General features: G+C 48.9%; 1 protein-coding gene across 1 annotated transcript in view; it reads left to right on the forward strand.

The window, feature by feature from the left end:
- The window catches only part of LOC311320657 (voltage-dependent calcium channel subunit alpha-2/delta-1), a 97,277-nt gene that overhangs the window by 2,423 nt on the left and 77,354 nt on the right, over positions 1 to 17,500 (forward strand). The window contains exons 2-3 of the mRNA XM_084452461.1: positions 4,057 to 4,138; positions 9,679 to 9,795. Of these exons, the coding sequence (XP_084308587.1) occupies positions 4,057 to 4,138; positions 9,679 to 9,795 (199 nt within the window). The remainder of the gene's footprint in view (positions 1 to 4,056; positions 4,139 to 9,678; positions 9,796 to 17,500) is intronic.

Below are 17,500 nucleotides of genomic sequence, written 5' to 3' on the forward strand. Positions count from 1 at the left end.
TGTCATTGTGACATTGTGAAACTCGGAGGTTGCAGGGAGGCTGTGGTTTTAGCTGCGTCCAGTAAGCGGTATTTCATGCAGACAAGGTGAATGTGTGATCGGTGTGCGCAGGGCATCGGTGCAGTGCAGAGCGCGTGGACTGTATAATGGTGTATATATCTGCATGGTCTCTCTGCCTGATGGGGCCCAGACTGCTGAACGCCACTCAGGCTCAGCCCAGGGGCCCCAGAACGCCTCCTCCAGTACTCCAGCAGGGGAGTAGTAATCAGCATTCTCTCTCTCCATCCTCCCCTACTCCCTCCCCATCCTCCCCCCGTGTAATCCTGGGTTGTCCTGTAACAGGATTACATGGCTCATTTAGGTGAACACTCCGAGCTGAGCTGCACGGAGCGAGTCTGAACACACACACGCACACACACGCGCGCGCGCACACACACACACGCAGACACACGCACGCACGCGCGCGCACGCACACACACCAAACACGCACACAGAATTCAGCTGGTCTGAGTGTAACCGCTAAATGGATGTTGCCATTAAGCCTTTGATTGACAAGATGCTTCATTCTGGCTCTGAGAAGGGATGGGGGACAGAGGAGGTAGAGAGAGGAGGTAGAGAGGAGGTATAGAGGAGGTATATAGAGGAGGTATATAGAGGAGGTAGAGAGAGGAGGTATATAGAGGAGGTATAGAGGAGGTATAGAGGAGGTATATAGGAGTATATAGAGGAGGTATATAGAGGAGGTATAGAGGAGGTATAGAGGAGGTAGAGAGAGGAGGTATATAGAGGAGGTATAGAGGAGGTATATAGAGGAGGTATAGAGGAGGTATAGAGGAGGTATAGAGGAGGTATACAGAGGAGGTATAGAGGAGGTATATAGAGGAGGTATAGAGGAGATATAGAGGAGGTATATAGAGGAGGTATATAGAGGAGGTATAGAGGAGGTATATAGAGGAGGTTATATAGAGGAGGTATATAGAGGAGGTATAGAGGAGGTATATAGAGGAGGTATAGAGCAGGTATAGAGGAGGTATATAGAGGAGGTATAGAGGAGGTATAGAGGAGGTAGAGAGAGGAGGTATATATAGGAGGTAGAGAGGAGGTAGAGGGAGGAGGTATATAGAGGAGGTATATAGAGGAGGCATAGAGGAGGTATAGAGAGGAGGTAGAGAGAGGAGGTAGAGAGAGGAGGTATGGAGAGGAGGTAGAACGAGGAGATAGAGAGGAGGTAGAGAGGAGGTAGAGAGAGGAGGTATATAGAGGAGGTATAGAGGAGGTATATAGAGGAGGTATAGAGGAGGTATATAGGAATATATAGAGGAGGTATATAGAGGAGGTATAGAGGAGGTATAGAGGAGGTATATAGGAATATATAGAGGAGGTATATAGAGGAGGTATAGAGGAGGTATAGAGGAGTACAGTAGAGAGCAAAGCTCATGGACTCTGTCACACTGAGCGCTGTGTTCTGGGCGTGGTGCTAGCGGTGTGTTCTGGGCGTGGTGCTAGCGCTGTGTTCTGGGTGTGGTGCTAGCGCTGTGTTCTGGGCGTGGTGCTAGCGCTGTGTTCTGGGCGTGGTGCTAGCGGTGTGTTCTGGGCGTGGTGCTAGCGCTGTGTTCTGGGCGTGGTGCTAGCGCTGTGTTCTGGGCGTGGTGCTAGCGGTGTGTTCTGGGCGTGGTGCTAGCGCTGTGTTCTGGGCGTGGTGCTAGCGATGTGTTCTGGGCGTGGTGCTAGCGCTGTGTTCTGGGCGTGGTGCTAGCGCTGTGTTCTGGGCGTGGTGCTAGCGGTGTGTTCTGGGCGTGGTGCTAGCGCTGTGTTCTGGGCGTGGTGCTAGCGCTGTATTCTGGGCGTGGTGCTAGCGCTGTGTTCTGGGCGTTCAGCTCTCTGCCTGGCTGCTCTGAATCCCAAACCTCTGGCTACATGAACAGCACACACACACACACACACACACATACAGTACACACACACAGACAGACATGTACCCACCCACACACACACATGCACACACACACACACACACATACACACACACAAAGACAGACAGACATGTACACACCCCCACCCACAGACACACATGCACGCACACACACACACACACACACACACACAGACATGCACACACACACACACACATACACACACACACAGACACACAGATACATTTTGAACAGAGAGATACACACACACACACATACATTACACACACACACAGACACACAGATACATTTTGAACAGAGAGATACACGCACGCGCACACACACACACACACACACACACACACACACATCGTGAACAGGCAGACACACCCACACTCAGGGCTTCAGAGCTTTAGGGCTTAGGCAGCCAAGGCTCTCTAAATTACCCAGGATTCTGTGTCTGAGAAGGGGGGTGGGAGTGGCAGTGGGCTCATGTGTAATGCCTTCAATATCCCCTTAAATGATTTCCAATTTGTAGAAGATTTGTAGACGGCATTAAACATTTTGTTATTACATTTTTCCTTTGGTTTTCCTCGCGGTACTTTGGCTTTGGCAAGAAACGCAACCTGATCACCTGCCAAGGGGTATTTCAGGACGGGGGCATGGCTGGCCCCTACCCAGGGGTATTTCAGGACGGGGGGCATGGCTGGCCCGTCTTCAGCGTCAGCTACTCCTCGAACCCCCGTCCACCATGGAACAGGCCCGCTCCATCTCTCCTCTCCTCCCTCCGCTCGCCTCCCTGCGCTGCTCTGCTCTTCCCTCTGCCCGATACCCTCGCTATGTTCTAGATCCCTCTCTGACTCCACTGGCGACGCTCTTTTTTCCTTGCCTCCTCTCCTCTCCTCCTCCTCCTCCTCCTCTCTCCTCTCAGTCCCTGGTTGTGAGTCGGGGCAGAGATACTACAAATGGTACACTTATTACATCGTGAAACTGTAAGCAGAGCAGAGCTGCTACAAATGGTTTTGTCTTTGTGTGTGTGTGTGTGTGTGTGTATGTGTGTGTGTGTTTGTGTGTGTGTGTGTGTGTGTGTGTGATGGTTTATCTGTCTCTTAGCTGACAGGAAGTCACACACACATTACCCTCGACTCCCGTCCTGCAATATTAATGCCACTGTCGCCCTGTGTGTGTGTGTGCATGCACAGTGTGTGAGGGTGTGCACAGTGTTGTGACATTGTGTACATGCATGTGTGTGTTTATGTGTGTGTGTGTGTGTTTGTGTGTGTGACTCTTGCAAGGCGTGTGGAGCCCCAGACGAGCAGGTCCATCGCCGGGCCCGGCCGGTGCCTCGCCCCCCCCCAGCCGAAGCCTTCCGTCGGGGTCCGCGCTGACCGCAGCACCCTCGCACTCTGGTTATCGCTCGACGCCGCGGTGGGAACGCAAGTCACAGAGGCACACGTCTCTCCGACCCCGCGGTCCGGTTCCCCTGATGGGGGACGCGAGAGGGACGGGCCTTTGAGGCGCCGGGCTGTCCCGGCGGTGCTGCTACTGTACCGGGCCGAGAGCGGGCCAGACCTGGCACCGCTTGCCCTGGCGGCTCCTTGATATGGAGAGGAGCGATTCGGCGCCGGCCAGGCCCGTGACCCCAATACGCGGCTGTGCCCCGCCTCTGTCCACACATATCACCGTCCCCCCGCTGATGACACTTCCCTGATTGGGATGGCTTTGTGTTTGAACTCTGAGAAAGTAATCTCATTGGTTGACATTGGGTTTGAACCCGGTGACACGCGATTTGATTGGCTGACACTGTGTTTGCTCCCATTGATGCTGTGTTTGATGGGCTGACCCGGTGCCTGATCCTTCATAGAGGGCTCTAATAGGTCCGTGGAGGTATTGACCGCCGGGAGATTGGAGGACAACAACATGGTCGTACCAGACTGATGTGTTTTAACAGACATTGGATACCAGCTAACACCACTTGACTGATTGGTCTGTTTTCTACTGTATTCCATCGCTTTAAATGTGATCTGATTGGAGGGTTGATGTACAGAGCTACTGTAACTGGTGAATAATTTGCTGTCACGGTGCCACGTGAGTTACTGTACAGCATCTCATTGGCTGTTTACCTGTCTCTCTCGTCCTATAGGATTAAGGAGTGGGTGGATCAGATGCAGAAAGAGCTGGTCACTCTGGCAGACACTGCCAGTGCTGGAAAGAGCCTCACACAGGTAAGCACGCACACGCACACACACACACACACACACACACACACACACACACACACACATTACATTACAGTCATTTAGCTGACGCTTTTATCCAAAGCGACTAACAACAATTGCATCTATCGTAGGAAAAACCAATGTACTACTACTTGCCAGAACTCAAGTGCATCTCCTTTTAAAAAAAAGTGACTAAGAGCATAATCTACAGCTGAAGGCAAAGTGCAAGAATAGCAATCTAAAATACAATAGGTGCTTAAGAGGGAGGATCATTGTAGTACTTCTTGAAGAGATGAGTTTTGAGCCTGCGACGAAAGATGGGCAACGACTCTGCTGTCCTGACATCAGTGGGCAGTTCATTCCACCACTGCGGGGCCAGGACTGAGAAGAGACATGACCGTGTCGATCGACCACAGGGGCCTCAGAGAGACGGGGCAACCAGTCGCCCCGAGGTAGCAGAGCGTAATGGTCAGGAGGGGGTATAGGGTTTGACCATGGCCTGGAGGTAGGAGGGGGATGTTCCTTTCATTGCCCTATAGGCTGTGTATAGTGCCAGAGTTTTAAACTGGATGCGAGCTGCTACAGGGAGCCAGTGTATAGAATGGAGAAGGGAAGTTGTGTGGGAGAACTTGGGGTGGTTGAACACCAGGCGAGCAGCAGCTTTCTGGACAAGTTCCAGGGGTTTAATGGCTGACGCTGGGGCCCCAGCAAGGAGGGAGTTGCAGTAGTCCAGGCGGGAGATGACCAGGGCCTGGATGAGCACCTGCGCCGTTTCATCAGTGAGGAAAGGGTGAATCCTCCTGATGATGTAGAGCATGAATCTCTAGGAGCGTGTGACGGATGTGACGTGCGGAGAATGACAGTTGGTCATCCATGGTCACACCCAGATTCCTCGCAGTCCGTCACCACTGACTTCAATGCCAGGCCAGGTCCTGGTGTGAGCAGCCCTTCCCTGGGAGGAACAGCAGCTCAGTCTTTTCCAGATTGAGCTTGATGTGATGTGTTGTCATCCACTCCGAGATGTCAGCCAAGCACCCAGCTATGTGTCTCCACTTGTGTATCAGAAGGGGGAAATGATAGGACCAGTTGGGTGTCATCGGCATAGCAGTGATAGGAGAAGCCATGTGAGTGAATGACAGAGCCCAGAGATGTAGTGTAGAGGGAAAACAGGAGAGGACCCAGAACAGACTCTTGTGGAACCACCGTAGTAAGATTACGTGGTTCCGACATCGACCCTCTCCATGTCACCTAGGGCTGGGTATCGGTACTCGATACCTTGTAGTACTGGATCGAAACAAACTGATACCAAGTAGTATCGAAACGTCTTCAGTCAAACCAATACTTCATTCGATCCTTTTTTATTGAGATCTAGGAAAAAAAGACGTTGTAATATGGTCCAATCACTGCAAGCGTTCTTCAATTTAATGTGACGTGTGATTGGCCCATTACGGCAGACAGCTACAATCCGTCTGGTGAAGTCGACTGCAACTGCGAGTTGTTGACACAGTTTAGCACACTGAGGTAATGCCACAAAACGCTCAAAGCCTATGGCGTATGGTAAAAATAAATGCATAAAAACGCGGATTTCCCCCATTACCTTAGCTTTAGCAACCCTAATGTAATGCATTGCTTAGTGCATTGGTTACTTGTGGTAGTGGTAGTTTTAACTTCTGTAGCAGCAAAATGTGTTTAGGCTAACGTTATTAACTAATGTTAAGCTTAATGTTAAGACCCCCCTAGGCCTACTACCACCAAAACTGCTACTGCTGATGTTGCCACCCCCAGCAGCAGCCTTGACACACCGTTCACATTAGCTGCAAGGTCATGGATGACTAAAAAATGTGTAGTCACTGTCAGTAGTTATATTGTAATAAATGCAGTTTGATACTCTTTTAAACACTTTCAAATGTATTCTTGTAAAAATTATTTGAATGTGGGAGGATTGATTGATTGATTGATTTTACACAACTGAATGCTTCCATTCACATGATGGTTAAGGAAAAAATGCAAAAAAAAGAAATTCTAAGTATCGATTGAAGTGTTCAATTGGTATCGGTATCACTTTAAGGGTACTGGTATTGGTACTGGTATCGTAATTTTTGAAATGATACCCAGCCCTAATGTCACCTGGTAGGAGCAGCCCGTCAGGTAGGATGCAAACAGGGAGCGTGCAGAGCCAGTGACGCTTTTCTCCTCGAGGGTGGAGAGGAGTATCTGGTGGTCTACCGTATCAAATGCTGCTGACAGGTCTAGGAGTATCAGGACAGAGGAGAGAGAGTTCACTCTCGTGGCATAGACTGACTCCATCACTGCTAGAAGGGCAGTCTCTGTCGTGTGGCCAGCCTTGAACCCGGACTGGTGGAGATCTAGGAGGTTGTTCTGGTGGAAATACAAAAGTAGTTGGTAGCACGTTCAAGGGTTTTAGATAGAAACAATAGAAGGGAAACAGGTCTGTAGTTTTTGACATCAGAGGGGTCGAGAGATGGTTACTTCAGGAGGGGGGTGACTCTGGCAGTCTTGAAAGCGGAGGGCAAGCATCCTGATACAAGAGATGCGTTGATGAGGTGGGTTAGGAAGGGAAGGAGTTCGGGTGCAACAGACTGAAGGAGAGTCGAGGGAACAGGGTCTAGGGAGCACGTGGTGGGGCGGTTAAATGTTACAAGGTTGAGGGCCTCGTTGGGGGAGAGGGGAGAAAAGTGGGATAAGGTGGGAGAGGAGAGGGGGAGCGGAGAGGGAAGAGAGGGTGGGAGTGGGGAAAGTGGGGAAAGAGGATCTGATATCGTTAACTTTTTTGTCAAAGGAGTTGGCGAAATCGTCGGGGAGAAGGGAGGAGTTGGGAGTAGGAGGTGGGGGCTGGAGTAGTGAAGAGAAGGTTTCAAAGAGTTTTTTAGGATTGGAAGCAGATGTTAGAATTTTAGAGCGGATTAAAGCAGCTTTAGCAGCAGATAGGGAGGAGGAGAATGTGGAAAGAAAAGATTGGAAATTAAGGAGGTCCTCTGGGAGTCTGCCTTTTCTCCATTTACGCTCAGCTATTCTCAGGCTCCGTCTATCAGTACGCACTGAGTCCGACAGCCATGGAGCAGGTGGAGTTGGGTGTGCTGGCCTGGAGGTGAGGGGACAGAGATTGTACAGAGAAGAGGAAAGAGTAGAGAGGAGAAGATCAGTGGCATTATCTGAGGGTAGGAGAGAGAAGGATTCAGGGGCAGGGAGGGCAGAGGTAACGGCAGAGGAAAGGTCAGTAGGGGAGAGCGAGCGGAGATGGCTACGGGTAGTAACCATGTGGGTAGGAGGAGGAGTTACGGGGGGAGAGGGGAGGGAGAGGGAGTAGGACATTAAATAGTGGTCAGAGATGGAGGGGAGTGACAGACAGGTTAGGGGTGGAACAGTGTCAAGATGAGATCCAGCTGGTTGCCGGCTTTGTGAGTAGGAGAAGAAGAGAGGTGAAGATCGAAGGAGGAGAGGAAAGAGAGAAGAGGTTCCAATTTTTCACTCTGGATGTTGAAGTCACGGAGAAGGATGAGTGCGGACCCATCATCAGGGAAGTGCGAGACTAGTGTATCAAGCTCCTCCAGGAACTCACCAAGGGCTCCTGGTGGGCGATACACAACAGCAATGGTGAGCTTGATTGGATACGTGACAGAGACGTCCTTGCCTCCGGTCGCGTGCCGGAGCAGTGTTTAAGGCCTGTCTCCATCTAGGGCAGCAGTGTTTAGCCTGTCTGTCTCTGTCTAGGACAGCAGTGTTTAAGGCCTGTCTCCATCTAGGACAGCAGTGTTTAAGGCCTGTCTCCATCTAGGGCAGCAGTGTTTAGCCTGTCTGTCTCTGTCTAGGACAGCAGTGTTTAAGGTCTGTCTCCATCTAGGACAGCAGTGTTTAAGGTCTGTCTCCATCTAGGACAGCAGTGTTTAAGGTCTGTCTCCATCTAGGACAGCAGTGTTTAAGGTCTGTCTCCGTCTGGGGCAGCAGTGTTTAAGGTCTGTCTCCGTCTAGGACAGCAGTGTTTAAGGTCTGTCTCCATCTAGGACAGCAGTGTTTAAGGCCTGTCTCCATCTAGGACAGCAGTGTTTAAGGCCTGTCTCTGTCTAGGACAGCAGTGTTTAAGATCTGTCTCCGTCTAGGACAGCAGTGTTTAAGGTCTGTCTCCGTCTAGGACAGCAGTGTTTAAGGTCTGTCTCTGTCTAGGACAGCAGTGTTTAAGGTCGGTCTCCGTCTAGGACAGCAGTGTTTAAGGCCTGTCTCTGTCTAGGACAGCAGTGTTTAAGATCTGTCTCCGTCTAGGACAGCAGTGTTTAAGGTCGGTCTCCGTCTAGGACAGCAGTGTTTAAGGTCTGTCTCCGTCTGGGGCAGCAGTGTTTAGCCTGTCTGTCTCCGTCTAGGACAGCAGTGTTTAAGGTCTGTCTCCGTCTGGGGCCGCAGTGTTTAAGGCCTGTTGCCGCTGATTGCTAATTGCCTGCAAGGAGAGTAGGCCACTCCCTCAGGGAAGTCACCAGGGCAATTAGTCTATCTCAGGCAGAAACTAACTCTCACAATAGAATTGACTATCAAAGCAGCTTCACAACAGCACACACACACACAAAGGCACACACACACGCGCGCCTCCACACACCATTGACCATCAACGTTCATGTAGTACAGTACCTGGTCTACACGTGTGGACACACATTATAGAACAAAATATGGCTTCAATATAGGCTACAATTCCTTTCCAGCAGGGTTGTGTCTAGCAGTGTTTGGGTGTGCCTGGGTCTGTCTCTCTCTGGGTCTGTCTCTCTCTGGGTCTGTCTCTCTCTGGGTCTGTCTCTCTCTGGGTCTGTCTCTCTCTGGGTCTGTCTCTCACTGGGTCTGTCTCTCTCTGGGTCTGTCTCTCTCTGGGTCTGTCTCTCACTGGGTCTGTCTCTCTCTGGGTCTGTCTCTCTCTGGGTCTGTCTCTCTCTGGGTCTGTCTCTCTCTGGGTCTGTCTCTCTCTGGGTCTGTCTCTCACTGGGTCTGTCTCTCTCTGGGTCTGTCTCTCTCTGGGTCTGTCTCTCACTGGGTCTGTCTCTCTCTGGGTCTGTCTCTCACTGGGTCTGTCTCTCTCTGGGTCTGTCTCTCTCTGGGTCTGTCTCTCACTGGGTCTGTCTCTCTCTGGGTCTGTCTCTCTCTGGGTCTGTCTCTCTCTGGGTCTGTCTCTCTCTGGGTCTGTCTCTCTCTGGGTCTGTCTCTCACTGGGTCTGTCTCTCTCTGGGTCTGTCTCTCTCTGGGTCTGTCTCTCACTGGGTCTGTCTCTCTCTGGGTCTGTCTCTCACTGGGTCTGTCTCTCTCTGGGTCTGTCTCTCTCTGGGTCTGTCTCTCACTGGGTCTGTCTCTCTCTGGGTCTGTCTCTCTCTGGGTCTGTCTCTCACTGGGTCTGTCTCTCACTGGGTCTGTCTCTCTCTGGGTCTGTCTCTCTCTGGGTCTGTCTCTCTCTGGGTCTGTCTCTCTCTGGGTCTGTCTCTCACTGGGTCTGTCTCTCACTGGGTCTGTCTCTCTCTGGGTCTGTCTCTCTCTGGGTCTGTCTCTCTCTGCAGATCTTCCTGGACAACCAGGATCTGTACTCAGTGGAGCCCAACGATGCAGAGGAGCTGGTGGCCAGAGCAGCCAGGAACATAGAGCAGCTCCTGGTGAAGAGGTCCGTCGCTCTAGAGGTATCACACACGCACACACACACACACACACACACGCACACACGCACACACGCACACACGCACACACACACTCACTCACTCACTCACTCACTCACTCACTCACTCAGTGGCACCCCTAGAACATTTTAATTGGGGTGGCCAGTTGGGACCAGTGGAATTGTTAGGGTGGCAGAGCTACCGAAGCAGTTACTGTGCAGCTGAAAGCAGGGAGGGGGAAAGGCTGGAGTGTGAGGCTGAAAGCAGGCCGGGGAAAAGGCTGGAATGTGAGGCTAGGGGAAAGGCTGGAGTGTGAGGCTGAAAGCAGGGAGGGGGAAAGGCTGGAGTGTGAGGCTGAAAGCAGACTGGGGGAAAGGCAGGAGTATGAGGCTGAAAGCAGGCTGGGGGAAAGGCTGGAGTGTGAGGCTGGGGGAAAGGCCAGGGGAAAGGCTGGATTGTGAGGCCGTGACTCCAGTCAAAAGCGTCTGGCTGCTAATATTATACATTATACATGTTTTCTTTCAAAAATCCACATATTTCACGAGGGGTTGCAAGTGGAGTGGCAATCAATTTTATAGGGGTGGCCTTGCCAAACCTGGGGACGCCACTGCACCCACTCAAACAAAGTGGTGGTTTTACCGCATTTGCACCTCTTACTCTTGGGATGAAAATATTTAAATTTTCAAATCAATGTAAAAAATATATATATATATATATATATATTTGACCATTTTGAAGTGATGTCAGATTTGTACATTTAGATTTTGTTGTACTCTTAATTTCACAAATAACCACGTAATAAACTCATGCACGTGACATAACATTCGACTGTTCAGTCGTTTTTCATGTTAGCACAGTGCGAGTGAGTCTAATGGCAAAACAACCTAACAAAACTAACTGATGCATTCTTCAGCATGAACTCCTCAGCTGACAGTCCTCCTGTCAACACCCAAAGTGAAGGGGCGGCATCAGCTCGCTATAATTAAGCAGATACTAAATAACGATGCTGCCACCTGTGTGGGATTAGCGGTGGCCAGACGGCATTGCAAACTGACAAGGCGTTGGCGCATCCACCTAAGATAGAATATCTTTCAATCTCTCACCTGTTTGCAGTGACTGAGCCTGAAGTGAGAAGTTGTACAGCGACACTGCTCATGCAAGTGTATAATGTTAATGTTAAAAAATAACCCCCACCATTGCACTCCCTGTTTTAAAACCCAAAAAATGTCCACTGCTCACAGACACACATTGTGAATCTGATTACCTTCTGAACTATCACAGTATGAGTGAGAAATGCATACCATCCTGCAATAGCAAGTTCATGATGGAGAAGTGATTGATGAGAGCTGTTGTTATGGTAACGTGAGGTGAGAGGTCAGCAGTAACACACAGGGTCAAACGTCTAGGGTCGTTGTTACTGTAACATGAGGGGATATGCCCTTAGTAACACACAGGGTCTAACATCTAGGGTCTAGATCTCTGCTCAGAAAAGTGCAGGATAATGAGTAGTTTGACCCTGGGGAGGTTCGTCTCTCTCCTCCCCCCTCTCTCTCTTTCATATTCTGTGTGTATGTGTGTGTGCGTGTGTGCGTGTGTGCGTGTGTGTGTGTTCCTTTGAACAGAACTGGGTCAGATATTCTCATCTGCAGCAACACTGTAGAAAGGGACATTCATACACAAACCTCTTAGTATTATAACAGTGGAGACCTGACATTCACTTTCATAAAACAATTCAACGCACACACACACACACACACACACACACACACACACACACACACGCGCACAGAGTTATCATGCCCTGATATACCATATATTGTTATCATATTCCCTGATACTGTTATCACTGATATAATCCATGGAGGAATGGAAAGGACGTTCGACAGACAGACAGACTGACTGACTGACTGTCTCACCGACAGACTGACAGATGACCGACCGACTGACTAGCATACAGACCGAAGACAGTGAGAAGTGTCATAAATATCACCACAGATAGAAAGGCAGGAATTGATACATAAATAACACATCCCTTTTGCACTTAATGGACTTTGTGATCAAATAATCACTCTAGATCACACACTGAGACCATATCTCTTCTGAGCATCATCTGTTTCCTGTATCCTGGACTGCGTGTTCAGCACCTCTCTCCTGATAAAGGGAGAGAAGGAGGGAGAAAGGAAGGAAGGAAGGAAGAAAAAAAGGCTTCTCTGCTGCCGGGTCTCTTTGTGACAAACTTCCTTTGATATTGTGTGATGAAGCAGGGGACTGACTCACACCGAGTCTCTCACCACGGCTGTTACCGTGGGTACGGTATGGCTCTCTTATTTCTGCCTGTCTACCTGTTTGCCTGTCTACCTGTCTATCTGTCTACCTGTCTGCCTGTCTACCTGTCTGCCTGTCTGCCTGTCTGCCTGTGTGACAGTGGCGGGACAGGTGGGGGCGTCATTGTCTCTACTTCATCGTTTGGGTGTATATGTTTCACCCCCCCCCATGCTCGGGGCCGAGGGGGTATCCTTTTACCACCCCGAGCCTGGGTGAGGCAGGTGTGAGTGCTGCGGCACCAGTGTGGTGCGCAGTATTCTCTGGTGGAGTACACCAGGGCTAAGGCTGCCGTACGCAGTGTTTTTGCCCCGGCGCCCCAGCCTGATCGGACCAGTCGCCTCATCAACGCCACACGAGCTGGTTACTTCTTGCACAGTGACTCGAGGTGTCGGCGAGGTGAGCAACCTGTACAATGTCACGCGGAGGTAGGGTGGTTCGCCGCTGCATGGCAGGAGTGTTCCATCGATGTGCACTCGGAGCTCACGTTTGGCTTACCGTTGTTAAGGTGGAAGGCCGCCGACACTGTCTTTGCCTCGCTGAGCTTCAATCTCCATTTCCGGAGGTATCCTGCTAGTGTCTGCATGTCCTGGCTCAGGGTCTCCTTCCATGGCCTGCCAGTCTCCAGCTGAGTTCACCAGCGCAAGGTCATACAGCAGGGCCAGGCTGTTGTTAGCTGCCCAAGCAGCCAGGTTTTCTCCTTCGAATGTATTGGTGCTGTACCCCCAATCCTTGTGTTGACAATTGAAGTCGCCAGCATAGAGGCAGGGGTGAGGAAAGACTGGGAGGTACGCTGGTGTGATTGTAGGTGGCTTGTAGACGACGATTTTAAAGCCAACGTCCATGCACAACCACTCAATCTCCGAGCCAGTCGGGGATTGGTCCACGAGAATCCAGTTCAACCTTTGATGGACGAACATAGTGAGGCCATGCTTCCTGCTTAGGGAAGACCCAGCTAGAGTGAAATTTGGGAGAACGCTGCTTTTGGACTACAGTTCAGCATTCAGCACCATAATACCATCCAAGCTCATTTCGAAAGTCCAGTCTCTGGGACTGAATGTCTCTCTGTGCAGCTGGATACCTGTCTCCTGTCAGGCAGACGTCAAGTACCGGGCAAGTACACTAAACCCTCAACACTGGAGCCCCTGCCTGGTACGGGAACCTGGCACGAGAGCAGTACCACACCTCAACTGAAATGCCCTGCGGGGGGTGAGGCGAACGGCCCATCACCTCATTGGAGGTGAGCTTCCCTCCCTCCGGGACATCTACAGCAGGCGGGGTGCAATGAAATCGAGGAGAATCCTGGAAGACTGCTGGCATCAGGCAGGTGATAGCGCATCATCGGGACACACATCCACCGTGTGCTGCAGGACCGTCCTTCCCTCAGGCCATCAGACTACTGAATTCCTGGGTGTGTGCATAGTCATTATGCCATCTGTCTGTCTAACCATGGCCTGGGTGAATATTCGATTGTAATTGGTTCAAAATGAATGCACTTGTTTCACTGTCTCAGCATTACAATGTAACAGTCTTTTAATTTTGGCTCTGTGACTGTATGTCAGTTTATTAAGTTGTAATATTTTATCAGGTGGGAAAGTATCTATGTACAGTAGATTCCAAATATGTGGTCAGCTTATTAAAATAATAGGTGTCTGTAGCCTGGGGGTCCACTACACACGAGTGCGCTCTGGCACAAGCGCGCTTGCATCAAGCACCATGAACTGATTTGCACTTCTGAAGCGCATACTGTATATTAACTGTATATATTCTGTGATTACGCATGCAGTATTATTCTTTTGGCGATTATTATTTTTCCAAGATAGAGCAAAACAGATTATGTGAAGAGACAATTCCTGGGTGCTCATTACAGAAACTTCCAAAGTCTAAAATTGTATCTTATCTCAGTTTAGGATGGCATTTAGGATTTTTGGTATTACAGAAACATGTTTCCTAACTGCATTTAGGAAAAACTCCTATCTTATCTTAGGATAGGAATTTAGCTATTACAGAACCCATCATAACCTAGAGATTTCCTAAGTTAGGATGCCATAGAACCTGTCCTAAATTCAAATAAATAACTGACAAAAATGGCTGCAGCTATGATATTAGGTCTGTATGGCAATGAAGAGAGGGAACGTAGACATTTAATGATTGAAAGGCTACTCAAACCAAATGATCCGGATCATGTTTTAATCTTGGCAATCTTGTCGTCCCATCATCAAGTATCTTGCCCCATCGTGCTCAGCGTTATGATGACCTCTGGCTGTGGCTCAGCTGATGCCTCCTCCGATTGAGGAGGCACTCCAATCTCGGAGCCATTGGAGATCCCTTGTGATACAATAAGTTACATAGTAGTTAGCCTACAAATCACAGCTGACGTTAGCTAGCCTACATCGTTTTCTCTACAATGTAACGTTATCAACAACGGACACCCATCAGCATCAGCTAACGTTAGTGCTGGCTTGCTTGACATTCTTGTTTTAGCTAACGGTTTCCATGTAACCTACCTTCCATGTAAACCTTCCCCAGCACGGCAAGGATCCTTTCTTCCACGCCAGTCAGTGGCTTAACCTCCGGTTGGCCCCTGCCTGTCTTCCCTTGGTCTCTCTTAAATAAAGCCCCTCTCTTTATTGCGTCGCTGGCTATGGTCGTCCACTTCTTTTTAACTGCATCTGCAGTTCTCACAACCCTGCATATCGATGTGACGGCATCCGCCACCTCACGCCACTTATTTTCTTTATCCTGGGCCGATAATTGATTGCTAAACGTCGCGAAAAGGTGGGCTTTCCTCTCCTCCACCGAGACAATTAGTGCCTCCGTCTCTTCACTGCTAAAATTGAATGCCCGTCTTTTCTTGTCCATGGCAAAATTAATAACGCTAGCTAAAAAATAGATGGATACAATTTGTATTACAAAGTAAAGCGAATTAAGAGCCGTTAAAATAAATAAAGGTAAATAGTAGATTCCAATCAATGATACAGACAGTCACGTGTACATTCTAAACATGGATACAGGCAAGACAGGACGAGTGCCGAGTGAAGAATTTAATTTACAGTTATAGTTAAGATTTCGTAAGTTAAAATAAGATAGGAGGTCTGAGATATATAGGACACAGCCATGCGTTTAGGAATTGCTTCTGTAATATGAATATGGGATTTTTCCTATCTTTGTAACTTAAAGTCCCAGTTAACCAAAATCAGAGATTTGCTTGAAAACACATTCTATGTGTTAGTGATGCATTGCTGATAACATGTAAAAATGGGATGAACCATGTGTAGTACTGAATTGTGAAGTTAGACCAGTTTTGTGTTTTTAACCAGTTTTGATTTCCGGATTTTCTGGGCGGGCTTAAAACGGGTACCGGATGACGTAGAGCGGCGTTCTTAGCATATCCCCGCCCTAACACTATATAAAGCTAGAACGGATTTGAATCTCCGGTTTTCATGCTCAATCTTGAGTCTAGAATTAGCTAGTTTTAACCAACAGTCTAGAATTAGCTAGTTTTTCTTAGTTAGCAATGCCTATGCATAAATCTAAACGAAAATGCATCCTTCCTGGATGCCAGCAGGAATGGGATGATAAGGTCTGCTTCTTTCACTCCCGAGTATGGGAGTGAGAAGCAAATGGTTAGCATTTTTGAAGAGCCATGGTGTTACAGAGTCTGTCACCGCTAGCGCCCGCCTCTGCAGCAAACATTTCACTCCCGAAAGCTTCTGCATTTATAATATGAGGCTTTTGGGTTTCACGGACTCACGACTGGTCCTGGTGAATTCGGCAGAGCCAACCATCTCCCTCCCCGGCCTCCATTCTCCTGTCGCATCAACCTTTGGTGCCGACACCGCTGCCTTGTGTGCTTATAGCTTATTAACGTTATAACGTTAGCTAGGTAACGTAAGCAATAGGAAAATACACTGCTATTAATATACAAAATATGTCTTGACATGTATGTGGTAATGTCAGCTATGATGAATTATGTAATCTTAGGAGGAATTATAGCTAACATTAGCTATGTAGCTTGTTTCAGATGGGAGTGTGTATATAACCTTAGTCTAGCTAACAGCTAGCAGCACCGACCAGGCGACCACCCACCAAATAACGTTACGGATGATATATTATGACTATAAGCGTTAACTATACAGAAACTGCCTGCCATATTTGTGGCACCTGATGTGCGTATGGGTTCACCGGTAATGGTGACAGTATATTTGTCCAGCGGGAGACCGGGAGGTGGGAGCGAGGGGGATGGTTAGTTAGACCAGCTGCAGCTGGAGAAAGACGCACCCTCTCCCAGTGAAGCGGTGCTCGGCGGCTACTGGCTGAACATTCCAGTTCTGTTGGATATGTTGCGGGAAAGTTGAAGCCGAGTGCTCGTCGGGACAGACTCATCCACTCTCGTTGGCAATGTTATGTGTGAGAATATTCTCACACATAACATTGCCAACGAGAGTGGATGAGTCTGTCCCGATTATCAACTCCGGTAGTGTACGCTTCTTCGCGCTATCAGCGCTGTTCAAGCCAGTGACTAAAAGGTACATTTAAAACAACTTTTTCCATTGATCCCAAGGGACGACAGGATCGCCTGTTAGGGATAGGAATGGGTCCGGAGGTGGCAGGGAGAAAATAGGGACAGACTCGTACATTCCTCGTTGCCTGTTTTTGTATTTTGCATCTAAGGGCAGTAACACTGGCGCGTTGGTATAGAGTAGCTACAGTTTTACCTGTGTTGTTTGTCAGGAGGTAGGTTAGGAGGAAGCATCTGTGCGTTTGACTCATTAGACAAGTGTAATTTCAACTCCTCTCTGTTTTCACAAAGCTGTGACTTCCTACCACAAAAGAGAGTGCCAGTGTGACAATATGCAGACCAGAGAACGGTACTATTTGACAGGTTCTTCCCTCCACACCCCCTCCCCACGCAATTGGGTGTGGCTTCGGTGCCTCCAGCAGACACGCCCCCACAGTCTCAGACCAGAGAATGCTGCTGATTTTTAACCGATTTTGAAGCCTTATTTTATATACTTAGCGACATTTTTAATCACTCAGATTTGGCTGGGTGGTTAATGACATGTTTTCCTGTGGTGTGTGAAGCTCATAACAAAAATTTGAACTGGGTTAACTGGGACTTTAAGTTAAGATAGGATAAGCAGTTAGGATATTTTTCTGTAATGAGCCCCCTGGGTTTAAAATACCCCTTGTCCCTTCACTTATTATAACACATCCCGTCCTTGGAATTCAACTTGCAATGAATGTACTTCAAGCTACGACTGACAGTGATGTACCTACCACGCATATTTGATGTGAAAAAAGTGATTGATTTTGGGACAATGAGGTTTCAGGTTAGCATAAACAGTTTATTGGTAATCCGTTTTGACAACTGGACTATTGATATGTTTCACAGAAACTATGCAGT

This window comes from Borostomias antarcticus (assembly GCF_949987555.1).
Source record: "Borostomias antarcticus genome assembly, chromosome: 18".
Taxonomy (NCBI): Eukaryota; Metazoa; Chordata; class Actinopteri; order Stomiiformes; family Stomiidae; genus Borostomias; species Borostomias antarcticus.